Source organism: Cicer arietinum, chromosome 7 (assembly GCF_000331145.2).
Source record: "Cicer arietinum cultivar CDC Frontier isolate Library 1 chromosome 7, Cicar.CDCFrontier_v2.0, whole genome shotgun sequence".
Lineage (NCBI taxonomy): Eukaryota > Viridiplantae > Streptophyta > Magnoliopsida > Fabales > Fabaceae > Cicer > Cicer arietinum.
This window is the reverse complement of record NC_021166.2, coordinates 61,418,389-61,435,457: the sequence shown is the minus strand read 5'-3', so window position 1 is coordinate 61,435,457 and position 17,069 is coordinate 61,418,389. Positions and strand designations below refer to the sequence as shown.

The 17,069-nt window shown below is 29.7% G+C and overlaps 2 protein-coding genes across 4 annotated transcripts; both read right to left on the bottom strand.

The window, feature by feature from the left end:
- Window positions 1-2,677: 2,677 nt before the first annotated feature.
- LOC101503163 (methyl jasmonate esterase 1-like) lies at window positions 2,678-5,593 on the bottom strand. Of its 2 annotated transcripts, XM_004514134.4 has the most exons (3): window positions 5,093-5,592; window positions 4,167-4,307; window positions 2,678-3,050 (listed from the first exon to the last, which is right to left on the bottom strand). In XM_004514134.4, the coding sequence occupies exons 1-3, from the start codon at window positions 5,450-5,452 to the stop codon at window positions 2,763-2,765; spliced, it is 789 nt and encodes a 262-aa protein (XP_004514191.1). In that variant the 5' UTR covers window positions 5,453-5,592; the 3' UTR covers window positions 2,678-2,762. The 2 variants fall into 2 exon arrangements, with proteins under 2 accessions (XP_004514191.1, XP_004514192.1); XM_004514135.4 differs by lacking the exon at window positions 4,167-4,307 and having other exon boundaries at window positions 5,093-5,593.
- Window positions 5,594-6,683: 1,090 nt separating this feature from the next.
- LOC140921018 (eukaryotic translation initiation factor 4G-like) lies at window positions 6,684-13,018 on the bottom strand. 2 transcript variants are annotated; one of them, XM_073370701.1, is made up of 6 exons: window positions 12,881-13,018; window positions 10,995-11,752; window positions 10,693-10,906; window positions 7,988-10,406; window positions 7,314-7,508; window positions 6,684-7,220 (listed from the first exon to the last, which is right to left on the bottom strand). In XM_073370701.1, exons 2-6 carry the CDS (start codon window positions 11,634-11,636, stop codon window positions 6,890-6,892), a joined length of 3,801 nt encoding a protein of 1,266 aa, XP_073226802.1. In that variant the 5' UTR covers window positions 11,637-11,752; window positions 12,881-13,018; the 3' UTR covers window positions 6,684-6,889. The 2 variants fall into 2 exon arrangements, with proteins under 2 accessions (XP_073226802.1, XP_073226803.1); XM_073370702.1 differs by having other exon boundaries at window positions 7,988-10,403.
- Between the last annotated feature and the right edge of the window lie 4,051 nt (window positions 13,019-17,069).

The following is a 17,069-nucleotide window of genomic DNA, read 5'->3' as shown; positions in this document are numbered from 1 at the left end:
CATTTGATACATTTTAATTTTCAAATATACTATTAGTCCCTATATTGTATATGAGTGATATTGGTTGGTTTTGAAAAAAAAAAAAATTGGTGGGTGAGAGAGGCCAAACAAAATGGTACAATTGCTTCTTGAAATGGAAAAATATAAAAAAGCAATTAGAAAGTAATGTTGGCAGAGAGCCTTATAGGTCATTTAATTGATTGGTAGTGGTTGAATAGGCTTATGGTGTGGGAAAATTTAAAGGAACAAATTACTAATATTTACCAATCTTGTTTAATGTATGCAACAAAAATTAATGAAATCAATTAGTTTTTTATTTTACTAGAATTAAAAGAATTAGTTACATCTCATCATTTTTACATAAAAAATTTAAATTAATAATACTTTGAAATTTTATTGGACATTGATGTGATAAAGGTGAAATTAATTCAAAATTTAAATTTTATTTGAAATCATTAAATATAAAAATGAGGTTGACATTATGTTTGGTTTATTATTAAATTAAAATTATATTTTTGTATTGTTTATTTCACGTTTAAAAATATTAAAAAACTTCATCCTCATTTTATATTAACTGTCATATTATAATAATATATATATTTATTACAGTAAATATATATTTAAAAATACATTTAGTTATAAAATCAAAATAAATTTAATTTTATAAAACAACATTTTAAAAAAATGTTAATAATAGTTGTATCATGTCAGAATTCACTCATCTCACTCTAACCTAATACACTTATAAGTATGTATTCATGAATTTTGTTTCTTAAAATTTCACATGGCATTAGCCTAATTATAATTATTATTGTTATTTAGAAAGAAAGAACAACATATGATTGACACATTCCCTTGGTAAGTGATGTTTGTTATCTATAAAAATAATAATCTATTATTGGTGTTCTCATGTGCTTATCAATCAAAAGAAAAATACATCAATTTATAGTTCTATTCAGTTCAAAATTAAGTTCAAGAGAATACTCAATATTTATAGTTTTAAAGCACTAGAAATTACTCCCTTTATTTTTTTATAAACGTCTTATTTGAATAGTGTATATTTCTTAAAATAAATAATTAGCTTTAAAAATTTCAATAATAAAATGAATTTTATATAATTATTAATAATAGTTATTAGCCAAATAATTAGACAAGTTAATAAATAAGTGTAAGTTGATGGAAAAAAAGTAAATAGTATTTTATTGGTAATTAATAATATACTTGGGCAATTGTATACGTTCAACTTATAAGTTAGAGATTTATTTACCAAAATAAATTTTATTTATTCTAAGTTAATATTGTAAATGAGATACTTAATACATGACAAATGAATGATGATTCAAATTCTAAATACAAATGAGACTCTTAATATAAGATTGAGGAATTTCATGCATTTGAGAAATCATGTCGTTATATAATATATTAGCTAATATCAAATATTAATTTAAGATTGATCGACTCATATATAATGGCGGAGTGGGATGTTAATATTTAGAGTGACTTGATCAACATTTCAATATTTATATAAAAGTAAAAAAATATTTTGATTTTTTAATTGCGTGATGTATAACCATTATGGTCTTTAATGAATCAAAATTAAAACATCATCAAATTACTAGATAAATGTAGCTAGTAAAAAAGTTGAATCTCAGTCCTAAAAACGAGTAACATACAATTTGTGGTAGCTTGAGTCGAAAAAATTATATTAAATGATAGATTGTTGATATATTGAATAATTATATATCTATTCATTTAAAGTAGATGAAATTAAAAAAAAAAATACGAAAAAATATCTTAATTGAAAAGAGATGTGACACATATATAAGATAAAAATTATAATTCTTGTTATATTTGATAATAATAGAATAGGTGATAAATATCTGATATGTTTTTACTTTTTTTAAATTGATATAAAATGTTTATTTATTGACATAAATGGAAATAAGAACGACGTAGTAACTCAACCTACTCTCCCAATCCATGTGCAAGTTTGTTGCTTTTTCAATAAGATAAAATGAGATGAAAAGATAGAAACATGAGGAAAACAAATTTACCTCTTTTATTACGTGGCACTCTCAAATCACTCCTAACTTCTTTGGATAATTAATCTTGCAACTTTTTTCTTATACTCAATAATTTATATAAAATTATTTTTAACTTCTCATATACTTTTAATAATTTCCACGTATATTATATTATAATAAAATGTGATACAATTTTTTTTCAATTCCGCAAACACATAGAAAAATGTTAGACAATTTATAGATAGAGATTTTCAAATAAATACAATCATATTATCAATATAGTTACATTACAATATTAGTTTTAAAGTGTTTTCACTTTAACAAAATAAAAATGTCTGTTGAACATATGTGTATATTTTAAAGGAAAAAATTAGGTGTATTTTTGTATGTGTTTGGTGTTAATCACTTAAAATATTCATAATTGCTTCTGATTGTTCTTTTTTATAATTATCTCAAGTTTTATGATAATCACAAAAAATGAATTTTAAGTGAAGAATAAAACCAGCCGAATAAAATACCCTAAATTTATCTTATTGTTAATTATTAAACACTTATTTTATAATTTAATTGACTAAAAAAAATCTATCTAAGTATTTCATTCACATATGTACTTTGTGTCTTTTAATCTAGACGTATAGAATTGATACCACATAAAAAGCAAAACCAAACCCGAAATTATCAAATTTAATTAAATGTAAATTCAAAATGAATTATAATCATTTAACAATCATACAAATATTAATATTTATTTGCAATCTCTAGCAAAAGAGAGGTAAGTTGATTTGGTTTAGAGAACATGACCATATGATCAGAATCCATTATCACTTTAACCTCAACAAATGGACCACTTCTCTCAACCATCCACATTTGTGAATCACTTGTCAACAAATTGTCTCCATTGCTAATTATGTATACTTTTGGTACACTTCCATTATTTTCCATACTCATTGTTGTTTCTTTATTAAATGTTTCATCATCTTTGAAGAGAGGAAATGGTCTTACCAATGATAACGCCAACGTCAAATCCTACATGTTCATTTTAACTATTAGTTTCTAAATCACTTGTAATTAGTATTTATTCATACAAAAACAGACTATTATTTATTTATTTTTACTAAAAGTAGAGTGTTATTTAATATTTGTAATCAAATTACTTGCAGTGGTAAAAGTATTGTTTTGTAATATCAAGGTACCAAATTAAAATTTAATAATTAAAAACATTAATACATTAAAGTTTTTAAGGTACATGAGAGTTGTTTATATTTATGACGAGCACATGTATGCAGTGTAACAAACACATGGGTGAAAATAGAACATTAGGTTTCACAAGTTGTTTGAAACTACTTTATTTGAATATTTCAAATTTTCGTAAAATGGTCCATACAAAAAAAAAACGGAAAAGGTGATTTGGTTTAATTCTACTCTTCATCAAACTTTAACCACTCTTTCATAGAAGTATTTATAATTTTTTATAGAAATATTTATAATATAAGTTTATTAAGTATAATTTAATGTTATATTAATTTTTAAGGTATGTATTGTACATAGTATATAATAATAATTTGTACAAAAATTAGAGTGTTATTTAATATGTGAAATCCAATTTCTTGAAGTGCTAATTTAATGGTAAAAATTTTGCTTTGTAATATCAAGTACCATGTTGGAAAACATTTGTAAAATAATCATTAAGGTCTTTGATTAATAAAAATTTATTTATCCTCCAATTTTTTTTAAATTGATGAGAAATGTCATTAAAATTTGAATTCATTACTTTTATATGTAAAAAATATGTAACACTTTATTTTAAGTCTACTTAGTTGCTAATTGTAAAAGCATTGATATACATGATTTTGAATTTAATTAAACATAGAAATCTCCACTTTTTCACACATACGTGTGTGAGTATATTAAATTGTTTGAAGAAAAAATATAACATTTTATTTGTTTGTAAATCACTCTTCTTATTGTTTGAGTATCACTCACTTAAAATACATTAAAATTATTTGTTACTTAAAAAAATCAATTCACTCACTTTAATATGATTATAGAAAAATCCAATTGAATTTTTAGAGCTACTTTTATACTCTTTTATTTATAAAAAAATTATATTTGTGTCCAAAAAAGCTCCTTAAATATTTTTACCTCAGATGGTGATAATTGATACATTTTGGATTCCATAAATTTGGGCCCAAATAATAAGGCTGTTGGAGGGTTGTTGGGCCCATTAAAGAAGAAATGTTGAATATCCATTGAATCCTTGTTTTCATCTTTTTTTCTAATAAGCTGGAGATAAGACAAAAATTCCTCAAATTATTAAGATTTCTAATTTATATATATGTATATGCTTTCTTTTCATCAAATTTACAATAGCATTTGAATGCATATTTTTATGCATTCACATGACAACAAAAATGATAGATGATGAAACTCGATAGAAAAGCATGATGCCAAAATACTCCGTATAATAAAATTCAAAAACTGAAAAATGAAATATACTATTCTAGTTGTTTGAAATAATTCACAGTACAAAGGAAAAACTAAAATTCACCATTTTAACCAATAAATATTTAAAATTTCATGTAAAAAACCCTAAAATTATGGCATAGACAGGTAGATTTAGATCAAATTGCGACATTTTAAATAAATTCATTTATGGATCCAATTAAAATTCATTGACACAAATTAGATAAAAAATATTATTTCTATTTTCGAATTCAAATAAATTCAATCAAGAGATGGGTGGTTTGGTTTAAGTATTGTTGTCAGACCTTGCAACATAAACCACTTTAAAAATTAAAAAAATAAAACTATTCAAATATAACATAAAAATATGTTAAATAAAAAATGAGATGACTTATATTTTAATTTCACAAAAATAAATCAAATAAAACTCGAAATAGAAACATATTTTAACATCAGAAATATTTTAACTTTAATGATTGGAAAGCATTTTGACAACATCCAACCAAATTCATTCCAAGGGACTATTAAGTTAATGCATGTTTAATTTTCAATCAACTAAAAATATGAGAGAAAAAGGTAAACAAAAAGAAGAAGAAAAAAAGTACCTCTTGAGTAATAGTTGGGTAAGTGAGATTTTCACTTATAACAAAAGCAGCAACAAAAATAGCAATAGAGATTTTGTTAGGGAACTTTTCCATAGCCATGGATATGGAGATTCCACCAAAACTATGACCAACAAGAATCACCTTTTCATGTGAAGGAAGTGACTCCATGAATGTCATCAAAGGTTCATTGTAGTCTAATATTGAACAAATATCTTGAACTTGCTTTGTATTCAAACCACAAGCACCCATGTCAATAGTTGTAACATTATGACCAATTGATTTAAGCATAGTTGCCACTTTATACCAACACCATGCACCATAACTTGCTCCATGAATTAGCACAAAGTGACTCTTCCCCATCTTCAAAATTTTGAGGCTTTTATTTTTCCCCTTGTTTAAGAATTTGGAACTTTATATGAACCAATTTTAGACTAAAGTATATTTTTCATAGAATTTGGGTTATTTAAGCTTAATCATTCTAGGATGTGGCTTTCATAATTTAATGATATACATATATATACTATGTACCTCTATATTATTTCGTTTATTCTATGATATAAAATAAGTCCATATGACGTTATTTATTGATTTGTTCCAAGTCCGCATGACTTTATTGTATTACAAGGATTAATTAAATCCATGTGCAACATCTTTATGAAAATTAAATTTTATTTAAAAAATATCAAATTTTGCTTGAGTCAATATAAAATTTCATTATAAACACCTTCTGAAAAAATTAAATAATTATCTAATCTCACACCTATAGGAGATATGTAGTCTATATATATAATAATAGTAATAATAATGCAAACACCTCCAACATGTACCAACTAACATAATAATGTCACCATCCAACAAAAGAAAAGAAAGCAAGGGACCCTCTCTGAAGTGGAGGGGCACTAACAAGTTTCGTGCTAACACTTTTTTTCAATATTTTATCTTTCATTAGGTAGAATTCATATAGGTCTTCTCACTTAAACTGGTGGAACTTGAATAATTTTGAGATAGTGTTTATAAGAGTTAAAGTAAGTGCTGGCAGCACTTTTCTTATCAAGTATTTTTCTTTTGTTTGAGTTAATTTTCTCACCCAAAGTGGTAATTTCTCCTTGTGGCTGATGACATTTTTTGACTTCATACTAAATTTTATCAGCAATAATAATTTACAATCTCATACAAGAAACATGTCATCCTTTTCATTCTTAATCAATTTGAGGTCTATCAATATTCAATAGTCTAATTGAATTACATTATATTTCATGTTGTTCATGATGACCATATCTTATTGAAAGTGCTAATTGCATGAGGGGAAACTTTGGATGTCATCTATTCTATGACTGAAAAACTGAAACACAAATCAAATTTTGTAGACCAGTGTAGACTTTTGCTATGCCCTTTTCACACCATTTTCCTGATTGCTTAAAGTGTAAAAATTAATGAGCTTAGAAAGTTTGATTTGGTCTGATCTTAAGGTATACCCCTTTTTTCACTCCAGAGATCTGTTCTAAATCATTGGAACAGATTTATACAAATTTATAATTTAAACCATTTTTATAACTACAAAGACATAAATAAAAGGCCACAGTCAATCGGATATTGTAACTTCAGCCTAAATTGTTTTTGATGCTCAATTGAGCCTTTTACAATTGCAGTGAAGATGTAGGAGAAATAATATTAAGACAAAAGAAATCTCACATTCTACCCACCCATCTCACTGAGTAATCCCCAAAGCACTAGACAAAATAATTTACCCCCGTATATGTATGTAAAAAGCATGCATACATTGAGCATCACTATTATCTAAATAAATTTCTCCAACTTCTTTGATGTAATAGAATTAGGTGGTCGGAAAGACTCCAACCGCAAGTTAGAGCTCGCGCGAATTTCACTAAGAACGCTGTCCCCTTTCTCATGCTGTATTACTTCCAGGGTGCTTCCAAGAATATCAGCTGCAAGTCCAACTTCTAAGAGACTACCTGGCTCCTCTCCACCATCATGTATTAACTTCCCAATTTCATTCAAACTGACTAAACTCTCTGTTATAATTTCTGCAAAAATACGGCCAAGAAACTCGGGTGCCTTGGGGGCATCATTAACTGCATCCTCCAATGTACTGAGAACAGTCTCAAACCTGGCCAACATAATATGGAAAAATACCATTACAAGTGTTATCACAACAAAATTATTCTCCCTACTAATCACTATATAGTGAAAGAAATCTTACCCTTCGATAAGCTGAGTTTGACTCAAGAGGCCATCCTGATATTTCACAAGTTTGACAAGCAGTTTGCCTAAAAGATTTTGTTCAGCGTCCTTCCTCTCAAATGAGTCTGTGACCCAGAGAGAAACCATGGAAGGATGAAAGCTTGGAGAGTTCAAATCTTTAACACATTCAACAACTTCATTTTCATCTCTAGCACTGAAAGTTGAATAAATTTCAGTTAGATAATTACACGCAAGATAAATGGGGAAATAAACTCGCTGTGCAACACTACAAAAACAAAACACCTGAACTTAAGGTGTTTTGAGTGGTTTGGGTATTAAATATTAATCATATTGTTAAAAGCTGTGAAGGAATGGACTTAATCTAACCAAGACCTATTTTTACTATAGGGTTGCTTTTCATAAATAAATAAGGTGGTAAGTTTGTTTTTCCACTAAATCAAACAACTAATTAAAATTTGTGGTCCAAAAAACTAGCAATTAAAAGAAAAGATCAATAAAAGCATGAAAGATTTATAATTGACACCAGCACAGTCACAGATGATATAATATAAAGCTATATCAAAATAAAGATAAAACCCTAAATGAAATAAAATGGTTAGATAGAATGTAATAAACATTGGTATGTCTCAACTTTCATGAGAGAAGATATAAATACCACAGAGAAAACAGTACCTGTAGTATTCTCTGATTGCCGACAAGGACATGTCCCGGAGTCGTTCCTCTGGCCAAACCTTCTCTGAAGAAGCATTCTGGGAAACTATCGGCCCATGCAAATGAGCGTGAGGCGAAGTTGCAACAGGACTGTCTAGATTCCGATCATGATTCCTTAAGTCTCTGTTATCATAGTTTATATTATGCACTGGAGCACTTGAATGATCATAACCAGCTAGACTTGAAGATCTATCTGAAATATATCTTGATGCAATATCCTCCCTTGAGTCATACGGTGTGCGCTCAGATAAATTGTTATAACCATTAAGATCAGTAGGCATTCTGTGAGAATCTCCAGGGACAAAATGCACATCAGGTATTGATAAATTAGAAATTGCTCCTCTAATGGACATTCCCCTAGCAAGACCACCTTGGGGTACCAATGTTATAGAATCATTACCCAAGGGTCTTTGAGGCAAATTAACCAACAAGGTCCTAGGCTCATAAGATTGCCTTTCTTCAAAATGAGCATCCTGAGACCCAATTCCATGTGCTTGAGTAGGCAGCCCACGCGGTCCACCTATCTGAGCATTGGGAGACAGCGTAGGTGATCCTCTAGGATTAAAATCCATGGGGCTCCTCCTTGCAGATTGATTGTTTCCCATACCACGGCCCAGCCTTCCAGCTTGAGCCTGCCTCTCTTGCACAGCATCTCTGTGTACCTCCTCAATCTTCTTTGGACCATCAATTTTCCTCCTCTGTTGCCATCTATTCTTTCTCAAATCAATAACATCCTTCAACATAAACCTCAACCTAGAAGATAAATTCATGTTGTTTGATAAGATTTTCAACCTTTCAAAATATACATCCATATGTTCCTTGGCTTTGGGATGGTCAATCATGTCCCCAATAGTACTCATCAGCTTGCATAAAGCTTCAACATCTTCCTCATCCGGATCCTGAACTTGACCAAGTAATTTCTTGATACACTCATGCATTATCCTCTCTGTCAACATTTTCTTCTTATACAGTTCTCCGATCAATCTGATGTTTCCTAACATGCGTCTTCTTGCCTTGGTTTTTCTCTGTTCCCTTTCTTCATCTGATTGTTTGACCTCGCCCTCATCAACCTTATTTGCCTCTTCTTGTTCTCTTTCACCCCTCTCAAATTCCTCCTGGCATTTGTTTAATAATAACCTTTTAAAAGTTATCTTTTCATTGCCCTCACTTAAATCAGGCAACTCAGAAGCCAAATGTGAACAGAAGTTTGCATACATTTCACAGAAGGTAGGCTCCGTCAGAGCCTTCTCGAAGATTTGTGAGATGACACCAGTGAGAGTGACTGCATTGTCAATATTAACTGTTTTTACCTGTTCAAAAAGTCTATCAAAATTCTGAGGAGTTAGTTTGTTTAATATAGCTTTCAGTTGCCTCTGCTTTGCCTCTTCCTCATCTGAGACTTTGCCTATTTCGTACTTCTTCTCAGCCCTGTGCATCATCTGTACTGGAGACTGAGGAGAAGGAATTAAACCTCTCTGCTGGAAGCTAGCAAAACGCTGCCACCTCTCCCCGTCAGGGCTATTTCTTTGCATTCCACTCTGATTTCCCACAGATTGCATTGGCCCAGAAAGGATTCCCCCAGCACATTGGATGGATGCCTGTGCACGAGGATTCCTTAAAACACCAAAATTGCCTCCTGGGCCATGTCTGAATCCGCCATTAGCTCCAATACCATCCAAACCACGCCCAGGATGAAAAGAACTGGAAACTTTACTCCATCTGTCTTCCTCAGCCACAACATTCCCACGACGTTCCATCCTTGTCCTGTCTACAATTCTTCCAGAACTAGGATGTGAATCGTGAGAATTACTAATATTGGCACTCATCAAAGCCTCAGCTATGTCTGTCGTAATTTCAAAACCTTCAGGAAGAGAAATGCATTGCTCTGCGAATTTCAAAAGGAAATCACGTGAGTACTTTTTTTCTGTACTTCCACTTCCATCAATAACCTGTGGAGATTTATCATCGACTTGAAGTTTTGATGTAGACATGTCAGCTGCATCCTCCCAGTCATCAGGTTCAGCTTTACTGTGACTACATTTCTCACCTCCTGTAGCATCTGATTTAGCAGAAGCTGCAGATAACTGCTTTAAACCTTCAAACATAGATGCACTTTCTGTGCTCTCTGAAATTAAGACAGATTCTTTCTTTTCCTCAGGTCCTTTATATGCATTATAAAGGTCAGAAGTTGAACCAGCAGCATCTGCTTTCTGGAGAGTCTCTTTTCTTTTCTTCTTCCCTTTAGATGTAGTTTTCGCCTTATTCGGCTCTAAATTAGGTCTATCTTTGGTACCTGACATTGAGTCACTGAAAGCATTCTCTGCACTATCATTAATTTCCTTTGCTGTTGTTTCTGCTAAATCGACAGACTGCATATCTGCTGTGTCAATTTCAATAAAAAGATCCATTAGTAACTACACTACTATTTCTATCTAATGAAACGTCACTAGAATCAAATGCAATAGAGGTAGATGCGCTGAAAATATCATCTACTCCTTCTGACTTAAAAGTTAAAACTAGCAGATTCATGTTGTCCTTTCTGTATTCTTTTAAAGGAAGACCTCAGTGCTTATTGCAGCATCCTTTTCAGTTTGTTTAAATTGTGTTCCATTACATTTAATATTCAAGAGGAAGTTCATCATTTTAAAAATAATAATAATGCTTACCTTCAGATGATTCATCTATCTTGTTGTGCTTATGATTATTAAAACTATCAACAGCTTGAGCAATAGATCCTTTAGATATGAGAAAATCTTCAATGATAATTGCAGGAGAATGTTTTGTTTCACTTCCTACTGGTGTGGAAACCCCAGTATCAGATATACCACTGTCAACAGCTCGAGACAGCATATTATTCACTGTAGGAGATTGCACAGAGACCTGTGGAAACAGTCGAGAAATCCATACACTATATATTCAATTATACCAAGATCCAAATATTTGTGTGAAAAATAATTCAATTGTATACCTGATTTTGAGATGATTGACCTTTTATCACAGGTTTCTTCTGATTATCCTTCAAAGAGTTGGAAATACTAAGAGATTCCCTCATCCTGTCTTCATTATTAGACACAACTGAAACAGAATCCACAGTCACAGCTGATGACATCACATTAGGCACTTCACGAGAACGTTCGGCAGTGGGGGGTTCGTCAATGCCAGGAATAGGAGTGCTGACTTTATTAACAGGCAGAGAACTTAGAGACGATGAATTCATGAAAGCCACATTTTGGGGACCATGGTTCACAGGATAATTAAATATTGGGGGCTGAGCATTGGGTGTTATTTGGCTACTTGTTAATGGAAGAGAACTAGAAGGTTGATAATATGTGTTGGAAGGATAATAATTCATAGGCTGAGAAGCAACAAAGGATTTGACAGGTTGGGATTGAGAAGGTACATTAGGATGAGACCTAGCACCAGATGACCCACCATCTGAATATCCATCTGCCCTTTTATCAAGCCTCAGCTCTTCATGCGTTTCAGGATGAGTTATCTTGACAGGAGTAGTTCTTCGAGGACTGGCAAACTTTCCACCCTGCTGCTGGGGATATTGAGGACTGATGCCAATGCCCATGTTACCCAATTGATGGGGTAACTGATGACTCATTTGATGAGTGAAACCAGGTTTGGGCAGGCCCTCTCAGTTATAACAAGTTAGCAATGGTCTTATGGAATAGGAGTTCATCGAAAGCAAGAGTGACTGCATCATGGACAAACCTAGGTCTGGAACCAGGAACTTCAGTTAATTTGACTTATTTTGTTCTTTACAATCCCATGAATTCATAGCATTAAGATACCTATAATGTTTAGAGTTTTTGACTATTTATATTGAAATTTGCAACATTCAACACAATAATCAGTTTCGTGAGATATATCTGCTGAATTAGACTCACATCCTGGTAAGATATATGTCCTGAGTCCGAACCAAGTTCTCGATATATTTAGACAGAAAAGGAGACAAACAACAGAAGACAGGACTACCACAAATGCATTGGCAATCATTCGAGGTTCCGTAAAAGGAAACAGAAATCAATTGGAAATTTATTTGTCAATAGGAAATGCAGAAACAAATGAATATAATTATATCTCTAATATGCTTCTCATTGTAATCTATACAATGAGGAACATTTGATCTCAATACGATACACCTTCCAAATTATAAATACTGTGAATCTAAATGATGTTCATTTAACATTTAACCCATTTAAAGGATAAGGGATAAACAAAACAGTTGAAAAAAGGAACTATAAATACTAGTATTGAGAATTTTACAATCAGTATTCACAATGTTCTACTTCTCTAACTAACTAACCCTTTTCCCCTAAATATTATGGACCTTGCTTTTAGGCCTAAACAAGCTAATTTATATCCATAATCCCCATCAGATTTTACATGTATTCTGCCTTTGTATTTGTAAAGATTCCAAAGCAGTATATCAGGAATGGCAGCAATGAATCAAAAAGAATAGTTACAACAACACTAATACAGTTAACCATCAAGATATTGAAATGAATATTGATTTTCTCTGCACTAATCACAACAAGACTATCTGATTCATCCTCTCGGTCTCAATGAATATTGAAATGCAATTTTTATCATATAGTTAACCATCAAGATGTTTACTATTGTTAAATGTATTAGCTATGTAATCCAGTTAATACAAAAAAAAAAAAAAACCAACACACATAAGACAACAATAATTTTAATATTCTACAAATTTCTTTCAAGTTGGAACTCACCAATCTACCAATTTGTGAAGTATAAACACACATAACAAAATTGATTGAAATGATAAATTAATGTTGAAACATTGATTCAAAATAATAAAGTTTAAATAGAAAAATATCTCACCTAGTTTCTGTCTTAAAGAAGACCTCTCACAATCATTTCCCGAAGAAGTTTCTCCGCTTTTTCAATTTCATATTTTTCAAAGAGGGAATGAATAACTATTTCATAAGTTAAAGCATCTGGAATGCAGCCATTGTCTTTCATTTTTGAAAACAAATCCAACGCTTCGTCCAACAAGCCCTTGTTACAAAACCCTTGTATCATAATGGTATATGCATAGACATCAAGATTGTAGCCTTTGACCAAAAGATATTCAAAAATCTTTTGTGAATCCTTTATTCGTCCACTTTTACACAATCCATTGAGAAGAATATTATATGTGCACATATTTGGTTGAATACCCAAGTCTTTAAATTTTTTCAATAATGCAATTGCCTTATCATCATCATTGCTTTTGCATAAAGCATCCAATATAGAACTGTAAGTATATATATTAGGTGGTTGGCCCCTATCATGCATCTCACAAACAAGCTCCAAAGCATATGTAATTCTCCCCGATCTGCACAAACCATCGATGAGGGAACTGTAAGTTACAACATTAGGAACAAAGCAAAAGTTATATGACCCAATTGGCAAAAACAATTCATTAAGAGATTGCAATTTACTAAGTTAGGGTTGATTCCCCTAACTTCCATTTGTTGAAAAAGGGAAATAGCAATTGAGTAATGCTTAGCTTTCACAATGGAACCTAAAATCTTGCCAAATTCAATGGGTGGTGGGGTAGGATTGTTATGGAGCAAAGAATTGAACAATGAATTGGCATTGTCAAGATGAGGATTATTGAATTGAGGGAATAGGGTTGAAGCTGAGAAACAAAAAGAAGGAATGAAATTAAAAGGAAGAAACTTTTTGGGAATGAAAAGAGAAACAAACCTTGACCTAGTTGAAAACAAAAACATTGTTTGTTGTGGTTGCAGTGGCTGCGATAAACAAAACCTTCCAATTTTCATGTTTGTATCAAACTCACTTATATCTCTCGTTATCACTTGAGATTGATTTTTGGAACCACAATTTTATCTTATTAAATAACTAAGTTGACATAAAATACAAATACTAATAATTAAATAATTGACTATTTTAAATAATTATTATTATTTATATTTTGCTAAATAACTTGCTAAATAATAATTATTTAAGAATTTTCAACTATATCAAAAATACAGTTTTGTCGTTTACAAATTTAACCTTTTCAAAAAATTTAGGATTGCAATTGTTAATTACTCTAACTTTCTGCACTTAACCAACTTCTTCAAATTTTTGTCATTTTGAAATATTTTTGATTTACAGAGAAGAAAACCAGAGATTCACATAGAGATGCTTGAAATGAAATATGAAATATAGAGAGAAGTTGAGTAAAAAGAAAATAAAGAAGAAAGAGATAAATGACGAGATCGGTAACGTCAAGAAGAAGCGGTCTCAAAAGTAAACTGCATTTCAGAATGGCGGTTCCTTAGACTTCCAACAAACCCTATGTTTTCTCTTTCTCTAACCCTCTCTTCTTTTTTCCATTCTCTCTTTTTTAGGTTTTTCATTGTTATTATTATTATTATTATTATTATTATTATTATTATTATTATTATTATTATTATTATTATTATTATTATTATTATTATTATTATTATTATTATCATCATCATCATCGTCATCATCGTTATCGTGATCGTTATTATGCTTTGATTGGTGAAAATGAGTGTTTTTATGTTTCGTTGATTGATGTGTGATCTTTTAGGTTTTTGGAATCATTTGTTTGCTTATGGTTTGACATTTTTTGTGAAGTATGATTTGGTTGACTTTGATTGTTTTGGACTGTGATTATTTTCGAAGGAATGCTTTTTACGTTCGTTCGGTTTGATCAATAGTGTAGACATGTGAAGTTGTGAACTATTTTGTTATCTATTATTGTCTCATTATGTTGTGCTTATGAAAACGACAATAAAAATATTTTATGTGTTCTTTATATAGCTATAGATGGGTTTATTTAACATGCATATGATCTTCATTTTATTTTTCTTCATTATTTGATGTTTTTTGTTTATTTATTTTTGAGTGAAAGATTAATTGAGTTACACTCAGGTAACTACTATGGCTTGGATTTGGACCCCTTTTTTTTCCAATTTTGTTAACTCCAATTGACCGTAGCGGATATTTTGTTCTTGTTTGGAATTTGAGCCCAACCTTTGGTGACATGCTAAGTACTAATTGTTTAATGAAAAATTTCGTTTGTTAGAATTTACTTAAATATAGTTGTTAATTAATTAGGTCTATATGGCGAGAAACAACAGGCATACTATCACTAATGCATGGAGTGAAACTAAATTTCTTATCAATGAAAACACGCACCAATTCAAAGAATTCAGAAATCAGTAAGTTGATCAACTCTTTATAAGTGTCTTCCAAATGTTGCAGTTATGATTTAGACTGATTATAGGTCAAACGATTTTAATGATGTCGACCACTCATCTTCAGTTAGCAGTTTTGTTTATAAGTAATCTTTTTTCTATTAAGTAGTAAATTTTCAATTACAACATGGTTTTTAAGAAATGATTTGTGTCACTGTGGTAACTCTGTCAAAGGTTGTGTCATACAAATTCGATTGATTTTATCTTGGTTGCACTAATTGCACAGTCAAAACTAAAGAAGGGATTGCAAATTATCAATGTAAATGTGGTGTTCAAGTTGACGAACCAATTCCGAGGTACGTCAAACTTTAATAGATGGTGTTTTTTCTATTTTAGACGTATGTAATTTTATTTGTTCTTCATTTTTAGAGGTTTTCTATAATTGCAACACTTTTTTTTTTTTATAGTGGTGGTGATAAAGATCAATAGGCTCTAATGTCTATAGATCATTTAGAGGAACCACATTGATTTTGTTAACATAATTGTTTAAGTGATAGAATCAAATTGTTTAGGAAAAACACTTTTTTTTTAGATAAGCAAAAACATATATTTTTAAATTATTGTTTTTTTTCTTGCTTTCACGTTTTGATAATTTTTAAGAGATTTTTAGTTTTTTTCTAATGTATTTAAAGTATATATGATTTAATTTTATTTATCAATTTCAATTTTACTAAGGTGAAAATTGATACTCTAAGAGTTTTGTTCTTGCATGCATATTGTCTAACAAATTATTTAATATGTGTTTGGATTCATATTTGGAAATGTACTTTTGAATAAATTTTATTTTTCAAATATATTTTTAATTAAAATTGAGTTTTTGATATTTCAATATTGTTTTTCAAATGTTGTTTTATAAAATAAAATTTGTTTTGATTATATAACCAAATGTATTTTTAAATGTGTATTTACTACAATTAGTATATATTTTATTATAATATGACTACAAAAATATTGATTATTACTTCCGACTAAACGTGAATTTGGATCAAAATTAATTTTAATTTAATAATAAACCAAACATAACATTAATCCCATTTTTATATTTAATGATTTCAAATAAATTTAAATTTTTAATTAATTTCACCTTCATCACATTAATGTCCAACAAAATTTTAAGGTATTATTAATTCTAATTTTTTATGTCAAAATGATGAGATGTAACTAATTTTTTTAATTCTCGTAAAATAAAAAACTAATTCATTTAATTAATTTTTGTTGCAGACATTTAAACTCGGTTGGTAAATATTAGTAATTTGTTTCTTTAAACTTTCCTTTTTCATGTATCATAACCCTATTCAACCACTATGAAACAATTTAAAGACGATTAAGGCTTTCTGTCAACGTTACTTTTTAATTGTAGTAGTTAAATGATATGTTATCTATAAATGAATTTGATAATTTTTTATATTTAATATCACTAAATTTGTAAGTTTTACTTTTTTCTATTTTGAAATAATGTTTTTAGTTATAATTTTAATTTTAACTACGGAAATAATTTATTTAATTACTAAATCAAAATTGAATAGATAAATGTATCAAAACTTTAATAGATCTTATAGTAATGTCCGCATAGATAAATTAAAAGAAATTATTGATCAAAATATTTAGAGTAGTCATTTTGATTTTGATCTCTGTAAATTAATTTATTTTTTTTAATAATACTCTTACAAATTCTAAAATATTTTTTAAAAAATACTTAATATAATTATTTTGATAAAAAAATATCGAGCCGGCTAATTTTGAGTGATATGGCACGTCCTATATGTAAATGTTGCTGATAGGATAATAATTAA